A 22,662-nucleotide genomic window follows, 5' to 3' on the forward strand; every position below is an offset into this window, starting at 1 on the left:
GAGAGAGAGAGAGAGAGAGAGAGAGAGAGAGAGAGAGAGAGAAACCAGTAGAGTGAGAACAGTTTGAAGAATGAATAAAACATACTTCGTAAAGCTGTTTAAATATTCGCATAGCAATCAACAATATTTTAGCAATCAAAGCCAAGAAGTAAATCAGCGTATGATATATAATAACAAAACTATGTAATGCACTGTCATATATGTGTTCACAGGTGTGCTAAAACCTCAAGTGATGCAAAAGTAAACCATATTTGACATTCACTCACCATTCTTCTATTGTATTAGTCCATTCCTTTATAGCTTTAAGGTGTTTATTCAGATAATTAGAAAGTTAAGATTTGAATCTGAAAATCTTGTAATTTATTATTATATTTTTTTAAAAAAGGGGAAAAAAAACTTTAAAAAAAAACCCCATTTACCCAACAATCTCAATTATATTAGGGATGTATAAAAACTTCATTAATACATATGGTAACTCTAGCATGCTGATGCCATTTTGCTGCATATTTGAAAGAATCTATTGCTTAAAAACACATATAATATCAAATAACATCTTGTCATATAGTAAACCCAAGTTCCTTAATAATCTTAATAATCCTAATGGGAAAACTTATTACAGTCATGAGCAAACTGTGGTCTGAAGGACTTGCTGAATGACATGCTTCACTTCATGAGAAAAATGATATACATATGCATAATTGTGCAACTTTCCTGATTATGGGTTATGTGTCATGCAGCCTGTCTCAAGAAAGGTTGCCTACTCTTGATTTATTGCATACTTTTAAACTTATCTTTCTTCAAATTTCATTGCAAAGAAAATTAGAATTTGTGTACTCGTTGAAATGGTACACGTAATTTGTTTCTCAACTTAATATTCCACTATCTGATCCTTCGATACCTTTTGTAGTGTTCCCTCAGTTGCAAGCAGTTTTGGAGATTCTGTAAAATGGACATGGGTGCTACCAATCCTCTCTGATGCTCATATAACAAATATAATAGAATAAACAAATAAATAAAAGCCACATTCTTAAAAAAAGACAGCTATGTTATTTATATTCTTTTGGTGAATATTTTAAAGAATATAACAGTTTTAAAACTTGGGGGCTTTTTTATATTTTCTGCTCTTATTTTAGATGTTTTAAATCAGAACTTTCTTTCCATCCTCATAAGGAAAATCTTTAAATTTATAAAAGAAAGGAAGGACAACATTTAATAACTTAGTATTTCCAAAATTATTTTATCAAAATTCTTTAAAAAAAATTAAAAGTTTGAAAGAAATATGTGCTTTAGACACCAAACATAATGGTAGAAGCTCTTAATCATAGATATTAACCCAGAGATTGTTGTAAACATAAAAACACACATATACGATGAGGTTTTGATTTTTTTTTTTTTTTCAAAAGGATGTTGCTTCAAATAATTCTAATAACTTTGTAGGAATATAAAGCTGCAAAAAAAAAAAAAAAAAAAAAATGAAACATAACCTTATACATTAGTCCTCACTTTCATGATGAAAGTTCAATACTGAAGAACTAAAAGAAACAATCATGAAATTTCTTAAAACTGTTATTCTTTCCAGAGAAAGTGAATGCAGTGATTTTATAATTTCACATGAAATAACTGGTTGAAAATGAAAGACCAATTGAATATGTGTGAAGAACTGTTTCCTCTCAAAACAAACTCAAACCTTCACATGTAAAAACCTTAGATGTAAAAAAAAAAAATCTACCCAACAAACACATCTACAATACATAAGAACAGTACTAGAATGTTCTAAAAACATTATCTCTCCCATTTGGTACACAGAAACATAAAATACACTGGTACACAAAAATGGCTGCATCCTTAATATGTTCAATAACCCCAGACAATGTGTTACAATACACATCACCAAAATAAGTGTAGGCAAACAACAACAGTTATGTACAGGTATATCTTGAACAGAACAAAAGATCTGTGGGTCACACTTTGGCATTTAGCCAATTACCTGTGTTAAAGATCTGCTCTTTGCTCATGGATCACCTAGGGCAACAAAAACGCAACAACAACCTTGCTTTAAAAGACATGGTAAAAGGCACTTAAACTAGGACCATCCTGTTTTATTCATTTCTTTCTTTTTTTCCAATCAGTGTGTGCCCTGAGCTATCTTATCTAATGTATCATTCCTTTTTAAAACGATAGTTTCAATCAACAAAAAAAAAAAAAAAAAAAAAAAATCAGCCATTATTTCCAGCAAGTCAAGAAACTGCAAAGAAAGGCTACCTTGTTTGTTCAACAATTTACAATATTAAGCAGAGACAGCACTACAAAACTGATTAATGTTGATATATTGGTTTCAAATTTTGGTACAAGGCCAGCAGTTTTGGGGAAGGAGTGGGGGTAAGTCGATTACATCGACCCCAGTACTCAACTAGTACTTATTTTATCAACTCCCAAAGTATGGAAGACGAAGTCGACCTGGGCAGCATTTGAACTCAGAACATAAAGACAGCCTAAATGCTGCCAAGCATTTTGTCAAGGATGCTACCAATTCTGCCACTTTGCTGCTGTGATTAATGTTGATATATTACTACTAAAATCACATCATCTATGAAGTTGCTATGACTGAATGGATTACAGAATCTGTTAACTATATCAACAGGACGCTAGGATTGATTATTGACTAATATTGAATAAGCTATAGCACTTAAGAAATTTTCATTGTGCTGTGTAAAGGCCGATATTACAGGCTACATTTAACATAACTGAAAGAAATAAAACAAAAATAAAGCACCACTCCTACTAGACAATTAAATGGTAAATAGCAGAGAGGAAATAGTTTTATGATCCTATAAGTTTACACAAATCACTGCTGAGCCATCTACAATCCATGCTAGCAGGATTTTCATTGTACCTTAGTTTTGTTGCATAAAAATGCTCTGCAAAGGGTGCTTGAAAGTAAGCATTAGTAAGATTAGTTAAGAACAGTCTCATGAGAAGAGAAGAGCAGGCTAGAATTATAACAGATTTAACTGTAATAATGAAATATTCTTTAACGGAATACATTCAGATATTTTTATAAAATAATAATAATAATAATAATAATAATAACAATAATAATAATCGTTTCTACTATAGGTACAAGGCCTGAAATTTGGCGGGAGGGACTAGTTGATTATATCGAGCCAGTGTTTCACTGGTACTTAATTTGTCAACCCCGAAAAGATGAAAGGCAAAGTCGACCACAGCGGAATTTGAACTCAAAACGTAGTGATGGGCGAAATACCACTAAGCATTTTGCCTAGCATGCTAACAATTCTGCCAGCTCACTGCCTTCACTAATAATAATAATAATAATAATAATAATAATAATAACCACAACAATAATATTAATAAGAAGCAGAAGACGAAGAACAACAAGAAATAAACTGAAAGGAAAATCCACTAAGTTGTTTGCCTACTAATACCAGCAGAGCAACATATATACTCACTAATTTTTACTGTCTTTTAAGACATACAGACAAATGCTAGACGAAAAATATGTCTCTTCTTTGTGCTTACTTTCTTCTTTTTCATTTTTTGTTCTTTGTTTTGTCTACATGTATAACCTTGAAGTTGCATTAGTGCTGCAGAAATTAAAAACACATTTATCGATCATCTTAGACTGAATCAGGCCACAATAATAATAATGATAATAATAATAATGATAATAATAATAATAAAAATAATAATAATGATAATGATGATAATAATAATAATAATGATAATAATAATAATAATAAAAATAATAATAATAATAATAATAATAATAATAATAATAATAATAATAATAATAGTGAAAAATCTACTCTACATAAAAAACAATCAGTGAGTAAAGAGGTACAGGAAGCTGGGACACTGTTGATCAGTGCAAAGCACTGGTAAGGCCACTTGATGAAAAAAAATTTAAATTACACATAAATAAATAGAAAAAGGCAAAATGTTTTCAAAAAAATTAGCCAAAAAGAAAGGCAACCTGGAGTATATTATCAAGGAGAAACAGAAGCGAACTGTTGGTGCAAGAAAGAAAAAGAAAAAAAAAATGGAAAACTATTTAATAGAACATGTACATTTGTACTGGTAATGAGTAGACAATGAAGCCATATGTAAAGATCACACAGAATCTATGATTGAATAAATGAATAAGTTTAGGGATATGTAGACACAGACATAGCTGTGTGATTATTGAGAAGCTTGCTTTGCAAACACATGATTCAGGTTCAATCCCACTGCGTGTGGTAGTCTATCATATGCACATGTACATGTATGTGTGTGTGTGTGTGTGCGTGTGTGTGCATGTGTATATAGTTATCTGTAACTTAATGCAATAAAATGTTCTTTGATGATCCATTGTAATTGAGCATCTAAATCAGAACACTTACCTGAGGGCCCCAAACAACCATACTGGTGAAATATGCATAGGAACTATAATATAAACTCATGCTTATCCTTACTTCTTGTGTGTGTGTGTGTGTGTGTTTGTGATTATTCATTTTTATTTCAAGATTTCTTGCCAAAAGAGAAAGAGCTGGTTTCTAGCCTAGATCCAAGGCTCCTTCATTGGAATTTCAACATCAACAACAGGGTATTTTTTGTGTGAGTATGTATGTATACGAGCAGATTTGTTTGTTTTGCTTTGTGTATGTATGCTCATGCATGTAGTTGCATGTCTAGAAATGCTCATATATACTTAAATGTTAAACTTCTCAAAAGGTTTACAGAATTTTACAGTTCCAGTGATGACTTGGAACTGTAGTCTTTGAATAAGCTGTCTCCTTTCTGGCTTTGAGAAGCCTAATTTTTCAAGATTGGTATTTAGGCAGTGTGTTACATATCCCAGTACCCCAATAATTATTGTTATAAACTTGTATGTATGTATGTACGTATGCATGTATGTATGTACGTATGCATGTATGTATGTATGCATGCAAGTGTATGCTTGTTTGTGTCTGTCTCTGCATGGTTTGACAACTGATATTGGTTTGTTTGATAATTTAGTGGTTCAGTAAAGTGAGTACCAGACTTTCAAAACATAGGTACTAAAGGTCAATTTGTTTGACTAAACTGTTTAAAGCAGTGCTCTACTTGGATGACTGAAGCAAATCAAAGATTAAAGACAGATAAAAGCCATACACTCATTCATTGTGTTTTAAATTGTAGCTCTACCTTCATGGGCTTCAGATAAAGCAACAAACTGAAGCCACTGTAACACAATTTAATGAAAGTATATCACTGTTTCATGAGCCAATATGAGAGTCACTAAGCAGTCACTTGACCTATTATTTCTAGCAGGTTCATTAACGAATATGAAATTTTCTTCCAATCAAATTCTAGTGTTTCAATAAGAAAGGACACATTAGATAATGCAGTATGATATACCAAATGACAAGATGGTCATGGCAAAAGTGCTTTTTGCAATAGAGCAGCTCCATCAAGGCTCACCTTGGATTAAACAACAAACTGCTGTTCATGTCATGTTTGTAGCAGAGTTAGAGAAATTATAAACAGATAGTTAAAAAAAAAAGAAGTTTAAATTCATTAAGCCATATTTTTCCTCCTTAGGACATAAATGAATTTATTATGAGCCAATGAGTAAGCTTCTTCCAACATTGAAAATACCAGTCAACACTCTTTTAATTTGCAGCAAATCAGGGTAGCTTCAGAGGCAGTGTGCTTGTAAATAAGAGATGGTAACAATTGAAACACTTTTCATAATAAGTCTACTCTTTCATCATTTTCCCCGATGAGAATTGCTATGGCAAATAACACAAAGGTTGTATTGTACATGGATTTGTGTGCAGAAATGCTCAAATGTTTAAGATGTATACACTCCCATTCCAAATATTTTCACCAGGAATAGCATCATGTTTTTAGAATACCCATGTTCATAAAAATAAATATATGCTTGTTGTGTATCTCATTTATCAAATAGTAAAAAGAGCTGTACAAGAAAAAGGAAAAAGACTGTGTTTATGTTTGCACTCTACAAAAGTCACTCCCTATGAGGAGTATTGCTGTTGTCACTCCTGTCAACAAATCACCTACTTTCATGCTTTCAAAGATTTGTGAAATAAAATCACTCCCATCACTCAACTGGTACCTATTTTATTGATCCCAAAAGGATGAAAGACAAAGTTGACCTCAGCAGAATTTGAACTCAGAATGTGAAGACGGATGAAATATCGCAAAGCATTTTGCTCGGCATGTTAACAATTCTGCCAGCTTGCTGTCCTCATAATAACAATAATAATGATCCTTTCTACTAAAAGCACAAGACCTGAAATTTAGTGGGAAGAGGCTAGTTGATTACATCAACCTCAGTGTTTCGTTGGTACTTAATTTATCGACCCCAAATGGATGAAAGGCACAATCGACCTCGGTGGAATTTGAACTCAGAATGTAGTAATGTGCGAAATGCTGCAAGCATTTTGTCCAGTGTGCTAACAATTCTGCCAGCTCTCCACTTTAATAATGATAATTTATTTACCAGGATTTAAAACAGAACAAAGAATGTAGAGATAGCAAAAATGGGCTGATGATGCTGCTATTATAGGTTTGTTTGATCAGTACTGACATGGAACTCAACAACAGTAGTAAATTGTTGATTGTGGATCTGCAAAAACATTCTTTTTGTAATGGGCTGGGTGAGGTAATTTATCTCTCATTCTTCACAGCTGTATGAACAGCACTTTAAGGTGAGGGCTTTGGCATATTTGTGCCTTATATGGGTGTCACCAGATGTTCAGGATTGAAGTATTCTCTAGCTCTGAGAAAGGAAACCCCAAAATAATTTTGTGTTTCAGCCCCTTGACTATGTGAAAAATGTAATGTAACTGTAAGAGTATGAAAGAAAGAATGAGAAGGAAATGACAAGTTAAGCACACACACACACAAACAGAAGCTCATATTACAGAATAGGTTTAATGTCTACTGAGGAATTCTTGCATCAATAGATACTATTAAACAACTCCCTCTATGTACACATGCATAGACAAAAGAGAAAGTTCATAAAAAATCTCATAGCAAAATACAAGTTTTGTTTTGTAATAGGAACATTAACCACATTGGTTTCACAGATTTCAGAGTGCCTGTGAAGTCCAGTGGGTTGGCTACTTCATCCAGACCAACACAATATAAATAGATAAATAAAGCTAAAAAACAAAAGAATATTGCAATTAGAATTATCCTCAGTGGATTAACTGCTGCTAATTTTATTGTTCACTAAGTGATGACAGACAAAATTAATAACAGATACTCCAAAAATATGTGCACATCTGTATGGGCATGATTGAGCATATGCAAATTTATGTGATAAAGGGCAGAAGAATGTATAATCCTGAAATAAAAGAGTCTTTTGTTATTATCATTATTCTGTGTTCAATGACTGAGAGTGTGTCAAGGTAAAAAAAATAATCTATATCAAAGGAGATAATGAAGTCTAGAGACTCATCTACTAAAGGAGGATGGAGTATTTTCTATGTCAGAGAATACATCAAGGGAGAAAAACTAACCAGGAGATAAGTTGTGAAACTAGTTTCTACTAGAATTGGTTTGGTTTGTAGGTTTTCGTTGTGCAAAACAATGGCAAATCCTAGATTTCCTAGAACTTGACCTTAAACTGACCTGATGCATGGTGAAAAGTTGCTAAAGAAAAGTTGCTATCACTTGACTGGTGAATTGGCTGTTTCTCTTTCTCTTTATCTGCATGCATATAACTTGATGATGGAAAAGTGTCCAGTGCTGTACTTAACCTATCATCAGAGCTGGTTTGAGATATTTTTCGAAAAAAATGAGATATGGTACCTAGAATAGAACACATGGCATATATTGACACACCAATATCGTTTAGCTCAAGTTTTAACATGAAATAATAGTGCAAGGCTGCTCGTTCCAGGAAAATGTGATGCCATGTATGAAAAAAGCATTTGAAAATTTTTGGTCTAATAACCAACAGCTACTGATAATTTTCACCTAATGTGAATAGAAATTTTTGAGTAAATACAATTACTAAGGAAAACAAGTTTTTAAAAAAAAATATACTAGTTGTTTTTACTTATAACCAAAACATTTATTTAGAGAAACTATTTAAAAAAAGAAATCTTATGAAGTATATAATTGAAAATTATATATTCATTTTATAAGGATATTTTGAATAGTTATTTGAATATCAGTGTTTGGTGTATATGGAGCAAATTCCTCTAGAATAATATATGCTGGAAGAATTCAAACAAGAACTAATAGCTTTCACAAAACATAACAAAAGCTTCAGACCATTTTCTAAAGAATTGTCAGCTATCATGCTGTGCTTCACATTAACTGACTTGATTGATTAATTCAATAAGATTTTGGATAATTCTCAAAAGGTAAGAATAGTGAAAAGAATACTTTTCGTTTTGTTTTGGCTTTTTTTTTTTATATAGAGATATGGCAATTGAATTATTTTCAATGCTGTACGAAATAGTTTGCATGACACTGTAGTTTAGCTGGTCACTCATTTCAGAATACTTGGCATCAATATTCATTTTTAAGATAGATATATGGAAAAACAGAATATTGAACTCTTAATGATAGTGAAGACGACTGAAACAATACAGGCTTCCATATTATTCTGTTCTCAAATATTGGTTTCAAATTTTGGTACAAGGCCAGCAAGTTTGGAGAAGCTCAGTCAATTACATCAACCCCAGGGCTCAAGTGGTACTTATTTTATTGACTCTGAAATGATGAAAAGCAAAGTCAACTTTGGTTGAATTTGAACTCAGAACACAAAGACTCAGCATTTTGCCCAGCATGCAAACAATTCTTCTATCTTGCCCTTTTACTGTTCCCAAATACTGTCTTCATCAATGTAAAAGCATTTTTACAACATTCTTTTCTTATACCTAGCTTTGCTAAAACATAATATTACAAAGATCTAGAACAGTTTGGTTATTTCATTCTTTTTCCCATAATGTCATTTGTTGCAATCTACAAGAATCATAATAGTCTGTGGAAAGTTTCATTTCTAAGCGTGATAGATGGCAGAGTTGTCAGGATGTTGGAGAATATACCCTGTGTTAATTAGTTACATCTTTCAATGTTCTGAGTTTGAATCATGTTGGGTTTAAGTATGTTTTCATCTTGCCAAGGGTCAACAAAACAAGTACCACTTGGTATACAATCAGTTGTTATCTGCCCACAAAAGTATCAGTGGGACTGACCATTCAACAGATGCCTCTCATCACCAAAAGATCACTCAACTGGTTATTGATCTGAACCGGAGCATGAAGTCATCATCATTATCGTTTAACGTCCGTTTTCCAAGCTGGCATAGGTTGAACGGTCTGACAGAAGCTGGAATCACCAAAGAGCTGTCTAGGCTTCAACTGTCTGTTTTGGCATGATTTCTATGGCTTGATACCCTTCTTAATGCCAACCCTTTACAGAGCATGCTGGGTATTTTTTACCTGACACCAGCATGAGTGCATCGTACATGGCACTGGCATGAGTGCATTGTATGTGGTACTGGCACAAAACAGTAATAAACGTAGGTTAGTCAATCATAAAGAACCCCAAAGCAATGATAATTGGGTCATATTTAAAAACTAGCAGACTTGTTATGCCATCAACTAAATATGGTATACAATCTGACATCTTAATGAAGACAAACCCTACTGTGACCTTAAATAACATTACTTAACTCTGTCACAATCCAACAAGTGTGGTAACTATTGAAGAGTTTACACATCTACAAACCAACCAAAATGACTCAGTATGAACAACAATGTGATAATTGTATGATTATGTACAACCATAAATGGCATAGATTATAAGTAACTTAATTCCAAGAGAAAACATTATAGAAATTTTATATCTTATATATCAGACAACACATAAGTTTTGTGATGTCTTCTATATTCTGTCTTAAATTACTTTCCACATTTCAAACCAATGGGAGAGCATCTGCACAAATGTTCAACCTACTAGAAACAACAGTCATATTTTCCTCCAACCATACCTTAGCATGTAAGAAAAAAGTGTGTATGTATGTGTGTGTGTGTGGGGGGGGGCATCACATTAGATAGTATAGTGCTTCGCATACATAAAAGTAGCTGCTGGAACACTAGTTATCATGATCCTAAATATTTTTTTTTGTACAATAGTTTCCTTTAAGTCTTTTCTTTTGATAGATTCTCTCATTTTAAGGTTTATTTGGCTGTTCACTATGCCAAGAAAGAAACCTCTATGTGGTTGCTTGGCCTGCAAAAAATAGCAGCCCAGTCGCTTTCATATCACACATTAGCATTTTTTTAAAGGATGCATTGGTAAAAGCAGTCATAGAATTACTGTAACAAAAGAAAAAGAAAGAAATAAAAATTATCGGATGGACGTAGCTGAAAAACTTGTGATCATAGGTCAGCTCACTCAGGAATTATTTAGAGTTAAAACACCATCACCACCACCACAACCTATACATATATCCATCATAATCAATGACTATGTGGATCAACCAGATGTGTTTCTATGGCAATGTGCAAATGGATGGATAAATGCAGACATCTGCCATTATTATCACACATTATATCATTGCTTTGCTTGTAAATTACTACTAATCTACAAAATAGTTGTTAACAGACGACAAGAATACACGCTAACTCACACAAACCATTTTGACCTGGAGATGGCAACAAAAGGCATGTTTTTTTTTCTTCTCTTTCCCTGATTTGGATGGTGGGGTGGGATGCCCTCTCAGGCTAATTTGTTATCAGATGGCATCAGTGCTCATGCAAAACATAGAAAGCTAAAGTGATATCTATAAATATAAACAGTGTATGTAGTTTATCAATTAGAAGTAGAGAAATAGAAAGGAGAAGGAAATTAATTGCCAGAAACCAGACTTGTTATATAGACAATTGAAATGAATGTATGTGTGTATGCGTATGTATACTAAAGTATGTGCACAAGAAAATGAGCAACATGAAAAATTGCAGGCACATATGAGAATAAGTGCTTTATTTGTGTATTAAGGCTACTGTTGGTTTCATGTTAAGGAAGTCTTCAACAATATTCGAGCCTATCACACAGAACATTGGTGTTTGTTTTCATTTTGGATTAATTATATATATATATATATATATATATATATATATATATATTACCATAATGCACGATATCCTCTAACACCTACCCTACAATGTCATTCTAAGAATAAAACAATCACATCATCAAAATCTCAAAAGTACAAGATAATGCATGATAGGCAGAGTAATCTGAGTGCTAAAAGGTTAAGGACTCAAAAGCTTACAGTTGGGATAAGGTAAAATAAGTAAATACCCCCTTTAGTCATGAATGACCATGGGATTGCACCTAGAAAGTTACCCTCCAAGGCACGAATCTGGGCAAGGTTGTTTATGGAAAAACAGCAATTGCCTATGCATACCAGCCTCTCCTCTCCATCCCACCAATATTATCCAAGGGAAAGATGAAAGCTGATACAGCTTGGCACCAGTGACGTCACAACTCATGTCTATGGGTGAGTGAACTGGAGCAACATGAAATAAAGTGTCCTGCTCAAAAACACAACACACAACCTTGTCCGGGAATTGAACTCACTACTTCATGATTAGAACCTAGTATTTTATGTTTGCTATGTTTTGTGTCTCTCTGAATACTGAACTGCTGAAGACAATCTAAGGGATTAAATGATGACAGTTATCAGTGCGGCTGGTGCATATTCTGACCTGACATTCTTTGATGCATGGGGGCAGTATTAGAAGTAGAAGGAGATTTAGGCATTGAAGCCTTTCCGCTAGAGTGTTTATCTTTCTCGGATTCGTTTTGCATCAAACTGACTTTGGCTGAGTTTAGCGTCTCAATTGTATCCTCAACAAAGCTGCTTTGAGAGATTTTGCGGAAAAGTGTTGACATTGTGCCTAAAATAATAACAACAACGATAACAACAACAACAACAATAATGATAATAAAAATAATAAACAAGACAAATAAATAGTAGCAGCATGGAGCTGAGCTTCTGTTTCGTATGGTATGATGGTGCAGAGAAAGGATTTTCTACTGAAAGGAACAACACAATCAGTAATTATTTTGTAAATTGCTAACTGAACTGATACTGCTGCTACTACTACTACTACTAATAATAATAATAAAGAATACAAAAAGCAAACAAATGATAAAACTGACAACAGAATTTATCAGTGTTCAATACATATAAGGTGAAAATCATTCAGTGTAGCTCATGTCACTGAAATAAATAAAATCTAATAATAATATTATTTGGATTGCAATTTTGTCACTTTTTATTGATTTTTTTTTCTTCTTGTCATATTTAACATTAAAGATTACTGTAGGCCAAAACTATAGCATACATTGTTTAAATATGTTAACAATAAGAATCCAAGATATTCTTCATAAATGAAATAAAAATCAGAATGCCATACAAGAATACTTCTTCACTCAACAATGGCAAGGAAAGAAAAAACTAACTGTAGCTAATGAAATATTTCTTGAGAAGAGAGAGAGAGAGAAAAAAAAAACGAAAAGAAAAAAAGCAATATCTAAATTTGGGTTCATATACATGCAATTTATATCTGGAAAAGGGAAGTACAAAATTAAAAAAAGGGATAGAATTTAGAGCAAGATACACGCACACACACATATATATACATATGTATACAGATATATACATAGGTTTATACATACATCACATATACTTGAAATTTAGGTATTTCTAATATAAACTTACAAAAATAAAAATAAATGAAAGTCCAGAGCTAAGAAACTAGTGAGTTCATTTAAAAAAACTTCATTTACAAAGCGAACAATGGAAGTCATTATGCAGTCACACAACCAGCTAGAAAGAGCAGCAAAGTTCCTTTCAGATCCCATTCTAACCCCTCTTAAAAATAGGAAGAACACTCATGATAATGCAGTTCTTGACCCTTTTTTTCTTTCTCATTTTTTGTTAAGATTTGATAATAGAAGAAACGAGTAAGGAAGGACAGCCCTCATGATATTTCCAATTTTCAGGGTGTGTGAGACTTACAGGAGGAACGGTGGAAATTATCTTCAGACTAAAAGCCTGGCCTGAATGCTTAAGATAGATGAGATTCTATGAAAGACACCCACAAGCCAAGATGAATGTGTTGAAGTTGGCAATGGATTAAGTCTCCAACCTGAAACAGAAATGGTCTTTTCAATGAGCATCCACATTGTGTTCTTCCACCAAATTTAATCCTTTAGCATTGAAACTGGCCATATCCAGCCAACATATTCTACCTGTTTCATGTTTAAACAAGGCAGATCCAGCCTCTCACACGTAGCCTGTAATATCATTCGAGAAATATACAATCACATCAATGAGATCTCAAAGCTACAAGATAATACAGGATGAATTGTAAACAATATGAATAAATAAGGAATACAATAGATGGAGTAATCTGAATACTAAAGGGTTAACTTACAAGATTTTAGTTGACCTAAGGCTATAGTAGAAGACTCTTACCTGAGGGGTCCCCATGGTGGTAGTTGATATTGAACCTTAAACTATTTAGTTGTGAAGCAGGTATTTCAATTATGCAGCCCTACCTGTGTCTCCAAAAGACAGGATGAACAGGGCAAGAACAGTTAGCTTTGATTATATGTATGCTCGGTCAGAATTATCCTTGGGATAAGCAACTTAATTTCCAACAAGAAATGTGAAGAAAAATGAAGATAAATAAAATATTTGAAATTTCATCTTTTGACTAATCACAAAACTGAAACATTTTCCTTCTTATGGAAAGTCTTAGGGTAGACTGAGCCACTGCAAATTATTTTATCAATCACCCTTTGCCCCAGAACTCAAACCTTAGATGAATGAATGTTAAAATAAACTTGAAATTGTGGTAGGTGGGAGAACTACATAGAGCAATTCATGTAGTCCAGATCAATAAGTTTTTCAGTAGTCAGACATATCAATTGGGGTGGGGTGGGCAGGGAGGAATGAATTGTCATTATAATGTTATGTCTTCAGAGTCATTCTGATAAATGTCTAACATTTTTCAAAAATAGTATTGATGTATCTAAATAAAAAAAATGTCTAAGTTTTACTAGTTTGTCAACCAATTTAATCTAAGAATGATTTGAAGTAAACAATTTCTTAGTGGAAGAGACATGATAGTGGTTTAACACACACATAAATCTACGCACCATTATATTTGATTCTAGTTTATTTTGTAATAATACTATAATACACATCATAAAAGAATCAAAGTGTCTTATTTGTACATCTCTAACCTAGTCACTACTATTACTAAGTAGTACATAAAATACTATTATAGATAAACATAAGTAAACATGCAATATGAGTGTATTTTAAGTGGTTATCATGACGACTATAATGCAATTGTAAATGGAAAGTATTGACAAAAAATCAAATATCTAACACCTGTAGAAATTTGGTGAGTAGATAATGACATTCCAGAACAAAAGACAGGCATATAAACTAAGAAATTATTTTCAGTCTAGCTTGTTTTAGCAGCCATGTGGTTTTGGGTTTGGTCCACTGCACAACACCTTGAGCAAGGCAAGTGTCTTCTACTATAGGCCCGGATCAACAAATGCTTTGTGAGTGAATTTGATAGAAGGAAACAGTGCTGGAGCCTGTTATATATATATGGTAAATGAAAGACTAAAGATGGAATATACAAGAATTTATTATTAATCACGACAATTGATTTGACACATCTAGAATCAATCCCTCACACGTGGGACACTCAACAACTGGTTCAGGTGCATCTGGTAGTGATAAATTGACACAACTCGTTAAAATAACAGTTCCGCAATGTATCTTCTTTCATAGAAAGAAAAGCAGCAGAACGAAGGAAATACCTTCATTTACATAGAAGATCAAAAATAAAATCACAGATGCAAAAAAAAAAAAACCAAACACACAATACAGTGAGAAAAGAATTGAAAATAATCGTTAACAAATATGGATGTATAAACACCCTTGAGCAAGCTGCATGGTGCATGTACACTCGCTCATACAAGCATCTGCGAAAATGTAAGCATATGCACATGTGTTTGGTGCACTCATGATCACAAAACAAGTTAAATATCTACTTGGTATTTATAAGAATGGAGAGGTTAAAACTAAACTTAATTTATCCATACTTTAAAGTAAATTATGATAACAGTTACTCAAATTCATTCCCACTGCATTGTGAGAAAGTACATTTATATGAATGTAGGCATCATGAGAGTCTTTCAGAAATTCTATTAATGATCTTCTCATTAGTCCACAGAATAAACAGAGATTCCTTGTAGCAGAGATAGCATCTCCTGGAAATGATATTGTATGGTTATGCTGTATTTAATTTTATTCTCCTTCAGTCATCATACAAAATCAGCCAAAGATGTTGAATGTCTCTTATTGATTGTCTTAAAGCTGGCAACATGGTTATGATAACGATTCTTAAATGAATCAACCGTCTGTCCAATGTAAACATACGGCCCTCCCCTTGTGTGCATGGTACATTTATATACAAGACTTGTATTCATACGAAGGTTCATCAATTTGATTTTTCTCTGCACGTGCATTTATCATATCTATTTGTATATAAGGTAGTTCTAACTTTATTACTGTGTTAGCTGTATCATAAGCGTTTCTACTCAATAAATTTGGCTGTAATTGGTGTTTTTCATTGTGGTTTATATCTCCTTTGTTGGTACTTAGATGCACATGTTTGCTAGATCCAAAAGGTGGGTTATTGAACCTTTGTTGCATTTTACTATTGTTTATGTGGTGCATAAGCTGCTCTAAATTAGCAGAGTTAGCATAGGAGACCTTCATGGTGTGTCGATTAAAAATACATATATATACATACATACACAAACACACATGTGAATGTGTGTATACATATAAATATATTATCAACATAACTGACTTAACAATAATTCAAAATGTGTTGTGTGTATTTTTTTGTTAATGTTTGTCCTCCCAAATCACTTGAAAACTGGTGTTTATTTGTCTCTGTAACTTACCAGTTTGGCAAAAGAGACTGGTAGAATAAATACCAGTCTCTTTTGCCAAACTTAAGAAAAAAAGTACTAAGATTGATTTGTTGAACTAAACTCTTCAAGGCAGTCCTCCAGCATGGCTGCAATCCAATGAGTGAAACAAGTAAGAGTTAAAAGAAAATTATGTAACTACTACACACTACATTATTTACATTATTTACATTTGACGGATATTTGTCCTCATCTTGTTTGCTGTTAATAATAGACAGAGAACACCAATGGAAAATACGTAAACTAAAAGAAGCAGCACATATGCTAGGACTCAACAACCTCCTAAGCAGACCGAGTGCAGATATGAGCAGCATATGGGAACCGGTATCAAGGAAGGATAGAAAAATATTAGATTTATAAGCCCTAAAATTCACTCCATAATTGCCCACGGGCATATGGCATAGTGGTTAAGAGCGTGGGCTACTAACCCCAAGATTCCTAGTTCGATTCCAAGCAGTGACCTGAACAATAGTGATAATAACATCGAAAAATGCCCTAGGAATGAGAACCCAGGTTCAAAATTTCTTCAAGACACCCGATAAAGGCTGGAGGGTATATCCACCGAAAAGTTGTGTTAACAACAAACAAGATGAGGACAAATATCCATCAAATGTAAATGTACGTAATTCCTCATCTCTTAAATATAGAATTGTACTACACACTACAGTTTGTCTTTTGATAGTTTGCTGTATCCATGTCTTCATTAGAAGCAATGTGATGGTATTGTGGAAGATAGACAAGGAACAGAGTTAACAGTTCAGAAGAAAGCATTTCTATTACAAATGAATTCTCAAGAAAGTATAGTGGAGCCATAATCCACAAGACAGTGAATACAGGAAGCAAACCCAGTAAGTACTTCTGAAGAGAAGACAATGAAGACTAAGATTTAAAACTTATTACGTAGCAGACCACAGAGAATATAGTTGCATTAAATTATTTGTAAATCTGCATGGCATTTGCATGTCAAGCGTTGGTCTGATATTAACCAGACAAAACTTAGTCAGTGTGAAAGATGATTTCTCTGGTGAATACACACATTTATATATATTTAGACATGGGTGTGGGGTTAAGAAGTTTGCTTTTTAACTGCATTGCTCCAGGTTCAGCCCCATTGAGTGGCATGTTGGGTAAATGTATCGTACAGTAACTCTGGGCTGATCAAAACTTTGTCAGTAGATTTGGTAGATGGAAACTGAAAGAAGCCCATCATAAACATAAATACATATTCTTTTACTCTTTTAGTTGTTTCAGTCATTTGACTGCAGCCATGCTGGAGCACAATCTTATAGGGTCTTTTCTTTAGTCGAAGAAATTGACCCCAAGACTTATTCTTTGTAAGCCTAGTACTTATTCTATTGGGCTCTTTTGCCAAACTGCTAAGTTACGGGGACATAAAGGCGAACACAGGCATAAAGACTTATTCACATAAATATACACACAGACACACACATATATATGACAGGCTTCTTTCAATTTCCATCTACCAAATCCACTCACAAGGCTTTGGTCGGCCCAAGGCTATAGTGGAAGACACTTGCCCAAGGTGTAATGCAGTGGGACTGAACCTGGAATCATGTGGTTGGGAAGCTAGCTTCTTAACACACAGTCACACCTGTGCCTATATATATATATATATATATATATATGTATATATATATGTAATATATCATGATATATTTATTAATATTAGCAGAAGCAACAGAGTAACTCAAGGGCACATGTATGCATATGCATGTGTATGTGTGTGTGTGTGTGTGTGTGTATCATTGTGTCTCCTTGTCTTGACATCGTGTGATAGTTGTAATTGAGTGTCATTGTCATATAAGCAGTGTCTTTTATTTCCAAAAAACATGCCTGAGCTTGTGGGGAAACATTATCTTACTTGGAAACAAGTTAGGGTTGTCAACAGGAAGGGTATCTGGCCATAGAAAGTCTTTGCTCAATAAATTCTATCTGACTAATGCCAGCATGGAAAGGTGGATATTAAGACAACGATGATCTAAAACTAATCATGTAAATCAATATATTTATTAATTTTAAATTAACAATTTAGTTGAAAAGAATACATTAAATTTAAATTTACAACTTAAATATTAACCAGACAAAACTTTGTCAGCGTGAAAGACGAACTTAAAACTGACAATAAATTGAATTTGCATGCATATTTATTCAATAGCAAAAATGGCAACATTTATTAAAAATTCTTCTTCTCCACATCATCATCATTTAACATTTGTTTTCTATGCTGGTATAAGCTGGATGGTTTGACAGGTGCTGGTAAGCCAAGGGACTGTACCAAGCCCTGCTGTCTACTTTGGCATGGTTTCTGCAGCAGGATGCCCTTCCTAATGCCACCACTTTAACAAAGTGTAGTAGGTGCTTTTTTTGGTCTAGCTTGCAGAAAATAGGAGATAAATAAAATTTCGAAAATCTAGTAGTAGTAGTAGCAGTGGTGATGGTGCCATCAGGAGTAATAACAGCACTTGAATTTGAACACTTGACTATCCTCACAAATACTGAAACAAGATGTTCTAAATATCAAGGTAAACTTGAATACAATTTTCAGAAATCGGTGTCATAGACTCAATTGACAATATATAGCATCACTAATAATAGAATACAAGATAGTAAGGCGTAAAAAAATCTCCAAAAAACAAAGAATAAGCTCATGCTAATATATTCTTTTAAGTATGGAGATATAAACTGAAAACAAGATGAAACAAGATTGATGTTACCAAAATTAGTTTTCATTTTCAGTAATCAAAGACTAAATATATGCTAAAACAAATAGAAGAAAAGAAAAAGCAAAACATATTTGCACCAAATGTTATGGTTTCCTTTTGTTTAACAGTGGTTTCAAAGTTTGGTGCAAGACCAATTTCAGGGAGTGAGGGAGGGGGTAAAATCGATTACTTCAACCCCTGTACTCAACTGGTACTTATTTCATTGACCCTGAAAGGATGAATGGCAAAGTTGACCTTGGCAGAATTTGAACTCAGAATGTAAAGAAGGACAAAATGCTGCTAAGCATTTTTCTCACAATACCAATGATTTTGCCTGCCTGATCACTGCTTTACCTTTTGTTCAATATTAAAAGGAAAAGACAAAGTTTGATTGCACAACTATGCACATAATCTAGATGCTTTTGGCAATGAAGCTCTGAGATATTTAGCAAAAATACAGTATAATGACATGTATCATTTGATGATAATTAATCTGACTCATGGATAAGTTTTATTTATATAGTTTTTGATGTTGTTGTTTTCTTTTTCAATAGTAATAGTTGTCATCATTTTCCACCTCAGTTTGATTTATAAACCAAGTTAAGACTCAAATGAAGCATGTTATCCTTCACTCAAGCTGTTAAAACATTTATTTTAATTACATTGCATTATCTTAATTCTTTTAATTTATTATGTTTTAGCATTTTCAATTAGTTTAAACCATATGATTACAGTCATGCAAGAGCGCGTGTTATTTCAGGTGTTACGCAGTTAGTTTAGCTGCTTGGTATGCTAACAGATGTAAACCAGCTACAAAACGGGTGGTATCTAAGATATTGGACATGAAATAAATATCAGCAAAATCACCATCAGATTTCAGATATTAAAAATTAAACATAATATGATACAATTTCAAATGAAAATACTAAGATCTAAATCATTGCCCATCTTGTTTGAGGCACACGGAGAAGTTTAAATATCTTGGGGGCTATATTCATAAGTTTTGTGTGGCAGGAAGCTCAATTAGATGCTAAACTTGTGGTGCTGACACAGTACTGTGCCAACTTCAACATCCAATTCTTAGAAGAGGTAAGAGAGAGGTTGGTGACGAAAGCAGTTTCATGTTTATCCTCATGAATATTGGGTATTGATTAAAGGAGTATAGTCATGAGATTCTCTTAGAGTGAATAGCTCAGAGAGTTTCTTCAGGTTAAGCCACTACTTCTATGCATTGAGAGGTCACAGCTCTAGTATTACGACACGTGACCAGAATGTTGCAAGAAAGAATCACAAGAAGATTTCTTCAAGCCAAGTCAACTAACAAGAGACCTAGGGTAGACCACAAATAACATGGTTGGATAATATTCATAGTCTCTGTTGGTTAAACTTGGGAATCTAGCTGATTCTGATAGGACCTATGGAAGAAGTGCTGAGAACTCTACTCTCATGGCTCTCCCTGGAATGGTGGGTAGAGAAAACTAATAGATGGATAACTTGGAATTGTTAAAATGTTATCAACATAGTTGTACTGCACCAGAATAACATTTCATCATCATCATTTAATGTCAGTTGTCCATGCTGGATGGTTTGACCAGGACTGGTAAGCTGAGGAGCTGTACCAGACTCCAGTCTGATTTGGCATGGTTTCTACAGCTGGATGCCCTTCCTAACACCAACCACTCCAAGAATGTAATGAGTGCTTCTTACGTGTCGCTGGTATGGGTGCCAATTGATAAATTTTTTCTATTTCTGCTGTTATCTCAGGAAAATATTTTATCCTGCTAATGATTAAAAATATTAAAGTATAATGTCACAAAGAAAATATTGTGCCTTCAATTTCTATAGTTTAGACTGTCTAATCCTTTAGCATTTAAACCTGCCATATCTGACCAAAATATTTTACCTATTTTATGTTCAAATTGGCCAGATCTGGCTTCTAACACCAACCCTATGATATTATTCTAAAAATTAGCAGTTACCTCATCAAAATCTTAAAACTAAGATATAATGCATGATTAGTTCATAATAATGTGAATAAATAAGTATTACTCTAGACAGAACAATCTGAAAGCTAAAGGGTTAAAGCGTTTCCTATATATAGTATTCTTTTGATACATTTTCAACAGAATGAATAACTTAATAACAAAATGAATAACTCAAATAAAAATGGACCAGTAGATTATCATGAACAATTCTATGTGATTCAGTAGCTCTTTCATTTTGTGACATAAACATAAAAATAATTTCAGAGTTGTGCTTGTCTTGCAAGTAACTTGATCTGAAACCAGGTGTCAAATCATGGAATAATGATGCCATTTACTAACACATAAGGCTGTTGAATTCACTTCAAATTTATCTATTCAATTATTTTCCTTGCACAACTGTGACCTGGTCACTGGTAAAGTTCCAGCGTTGATAGTGGAACTGTGTTAGTGATGACATAACAATTAAGCGATGAAAAGTTTGATACCTCATGAAATAAATTTAAAGGAAATTTAATAGCTTTGTGTTATCAAGTGGTTCTTCCACAACGTAGTTGATAAAAATAATAGGTAAGAGCTTCCAAGGTAGATGAGAAATCAAGCGGCTGACAAAAAATACAGTTTTCAAAGATGCTCTCTTCTAAGACCGCAGTTTCAGTATTATCTAAATGGAACTTACACCATTTCAAAAATCAAATGTTTCAAGAAAAATGCAATCTAAAAGAAACTATGGTTCCTTATAAACTTCTAACCATTTTGTAGTTAGTTTATCTGAATAACTGAAATTTCCAAGAGCTAGTAATATACTATTTCCTGTCTTAAAAGCCACTGAAGTGAAAGTGTATGACCTAATGGTTAGGGTGTTGCATTCAAAATAGCAAGGTCGTGGTTTCAATTCCCAGACTGGGTGGTGTGTTTTGTTTGGAGAAAAACATTTCATGTTGCTGCAATCCACTCTGCTCTTAATGAGTAACCCTGTGAAACACTGGAATCCCATTCAAGGTCAATATTGTGATTGTGCTCACTTATATGTAGTGGAAACCAAGTAGCAGGTTTCTATGAGTCCTAGGACTTGAGTCAGCAATGTCCAGGGACTGATGATGATGATTTCAATGATGATGACAATGTTCATAATGATGATGTCTATGACGATGATGATGATTGAGAACAATTATACACGAACAACCTGATACTGTCGTAAAATAGAACAACAGTAAGTGTAACAGTATAAACGCATTTTAAAGGACTGACATGAGTCATGGTGTGTATGTAACAAGCATGAAATATTAAGTTACATTAAGTTTAAAAAAATATTCATAAACCTTTTAGATGAAAGAAACTATTTAATCATATTTCATTAAGTTAAACCTAAATTTGTGCATGTGTATGTGTGTGTGTGAGAGAGAGTGTATCATACCTGGATATCAAAGTAAAACAATTATTTCTAACACAGTAAAATAAACTGATAAACCAAGTTAATAAAATACTTGCTAGACATAAAAAAAAAGATGCAGTTTCAAATATCAACATCATTAATGAGAGGAGATAGCTATGCTTTTATATGGGAACGATAGTTAGGTTTAGTGAAGAAGATAACTAGAATCATAAGAGGGGTGAGTAATCAATTAAAATATAAATACAAGTAAATAAAATATTACATGAAACAGAATATAATTGATTTGCATACTGACTATACTATGTACACAGCAGAGTAGGCAAGGAGTGGTTGCTTAAAAGCTTTACTATCACTAAGATTATAGATTTAGACACTCATATGTTATAGGGGTATCTTGCTGAAAGGGCTGGTATTAGATAACAGAACAGGAGGGAGTATTAGTAGAAATTAGAAGGGCACTCACAAGTCTAGCAAAAAAGAAAAAAAAAAAAAAAAA

The 22,662-nt window shown here is 33.4% G+C and overlaps 1 protein-coding gene across 3 annotated transcripts in view; it reads right to left on the minus strand.

The window, feature by feature from the left end:
• Positions 1–22,662, minus strand: part of LOC106882176 (sodium/calcium exchanger 3) — a 318,219-nt gene that overhangs the window by 19,324 nt on the left and 276,233 nt on the right. Inside the window, exons 5-6 of one of the 3 annotated variants that reach the window (XM_052968730.1) lie at positions 11,739–11,930; positions 7,295–7,821 (exon numbers count right to left, since the gene is read on the minus strand). The exons of the other annotated variants lie outside the window; for them this stretch is intronic. Coding sequence (XP_052824690.1) covers positions 7,619–7,821; positions 11,739–11,930 — 395 coding nt within the window. The 3' untranslated portion in view covers positions 7,295–7,618. Of the gene's footprint in view, positions 1–7,294; positions 7,822–11,738; positions 11,931–22,662 lie in introns of those variants that run through there. 3 annotated transcript variants of the gene reach the window in all.

Source organism: Octopus bimaculoides, chromosome 6 (genome assembly GCF_001194135.2).
Source record: "Octopus bimaculoides isolate UCB-OBI-ISO-001 chromosome 6, ASM119413v2, whole genome shotgun sequence".
Classification (NCBI taxonomy): Eukaryota; Metazoa; Mollusca; class Cephalopoda; order Octopoda; family Octopodidae; genus Octopus; species Octopus bimaculoides.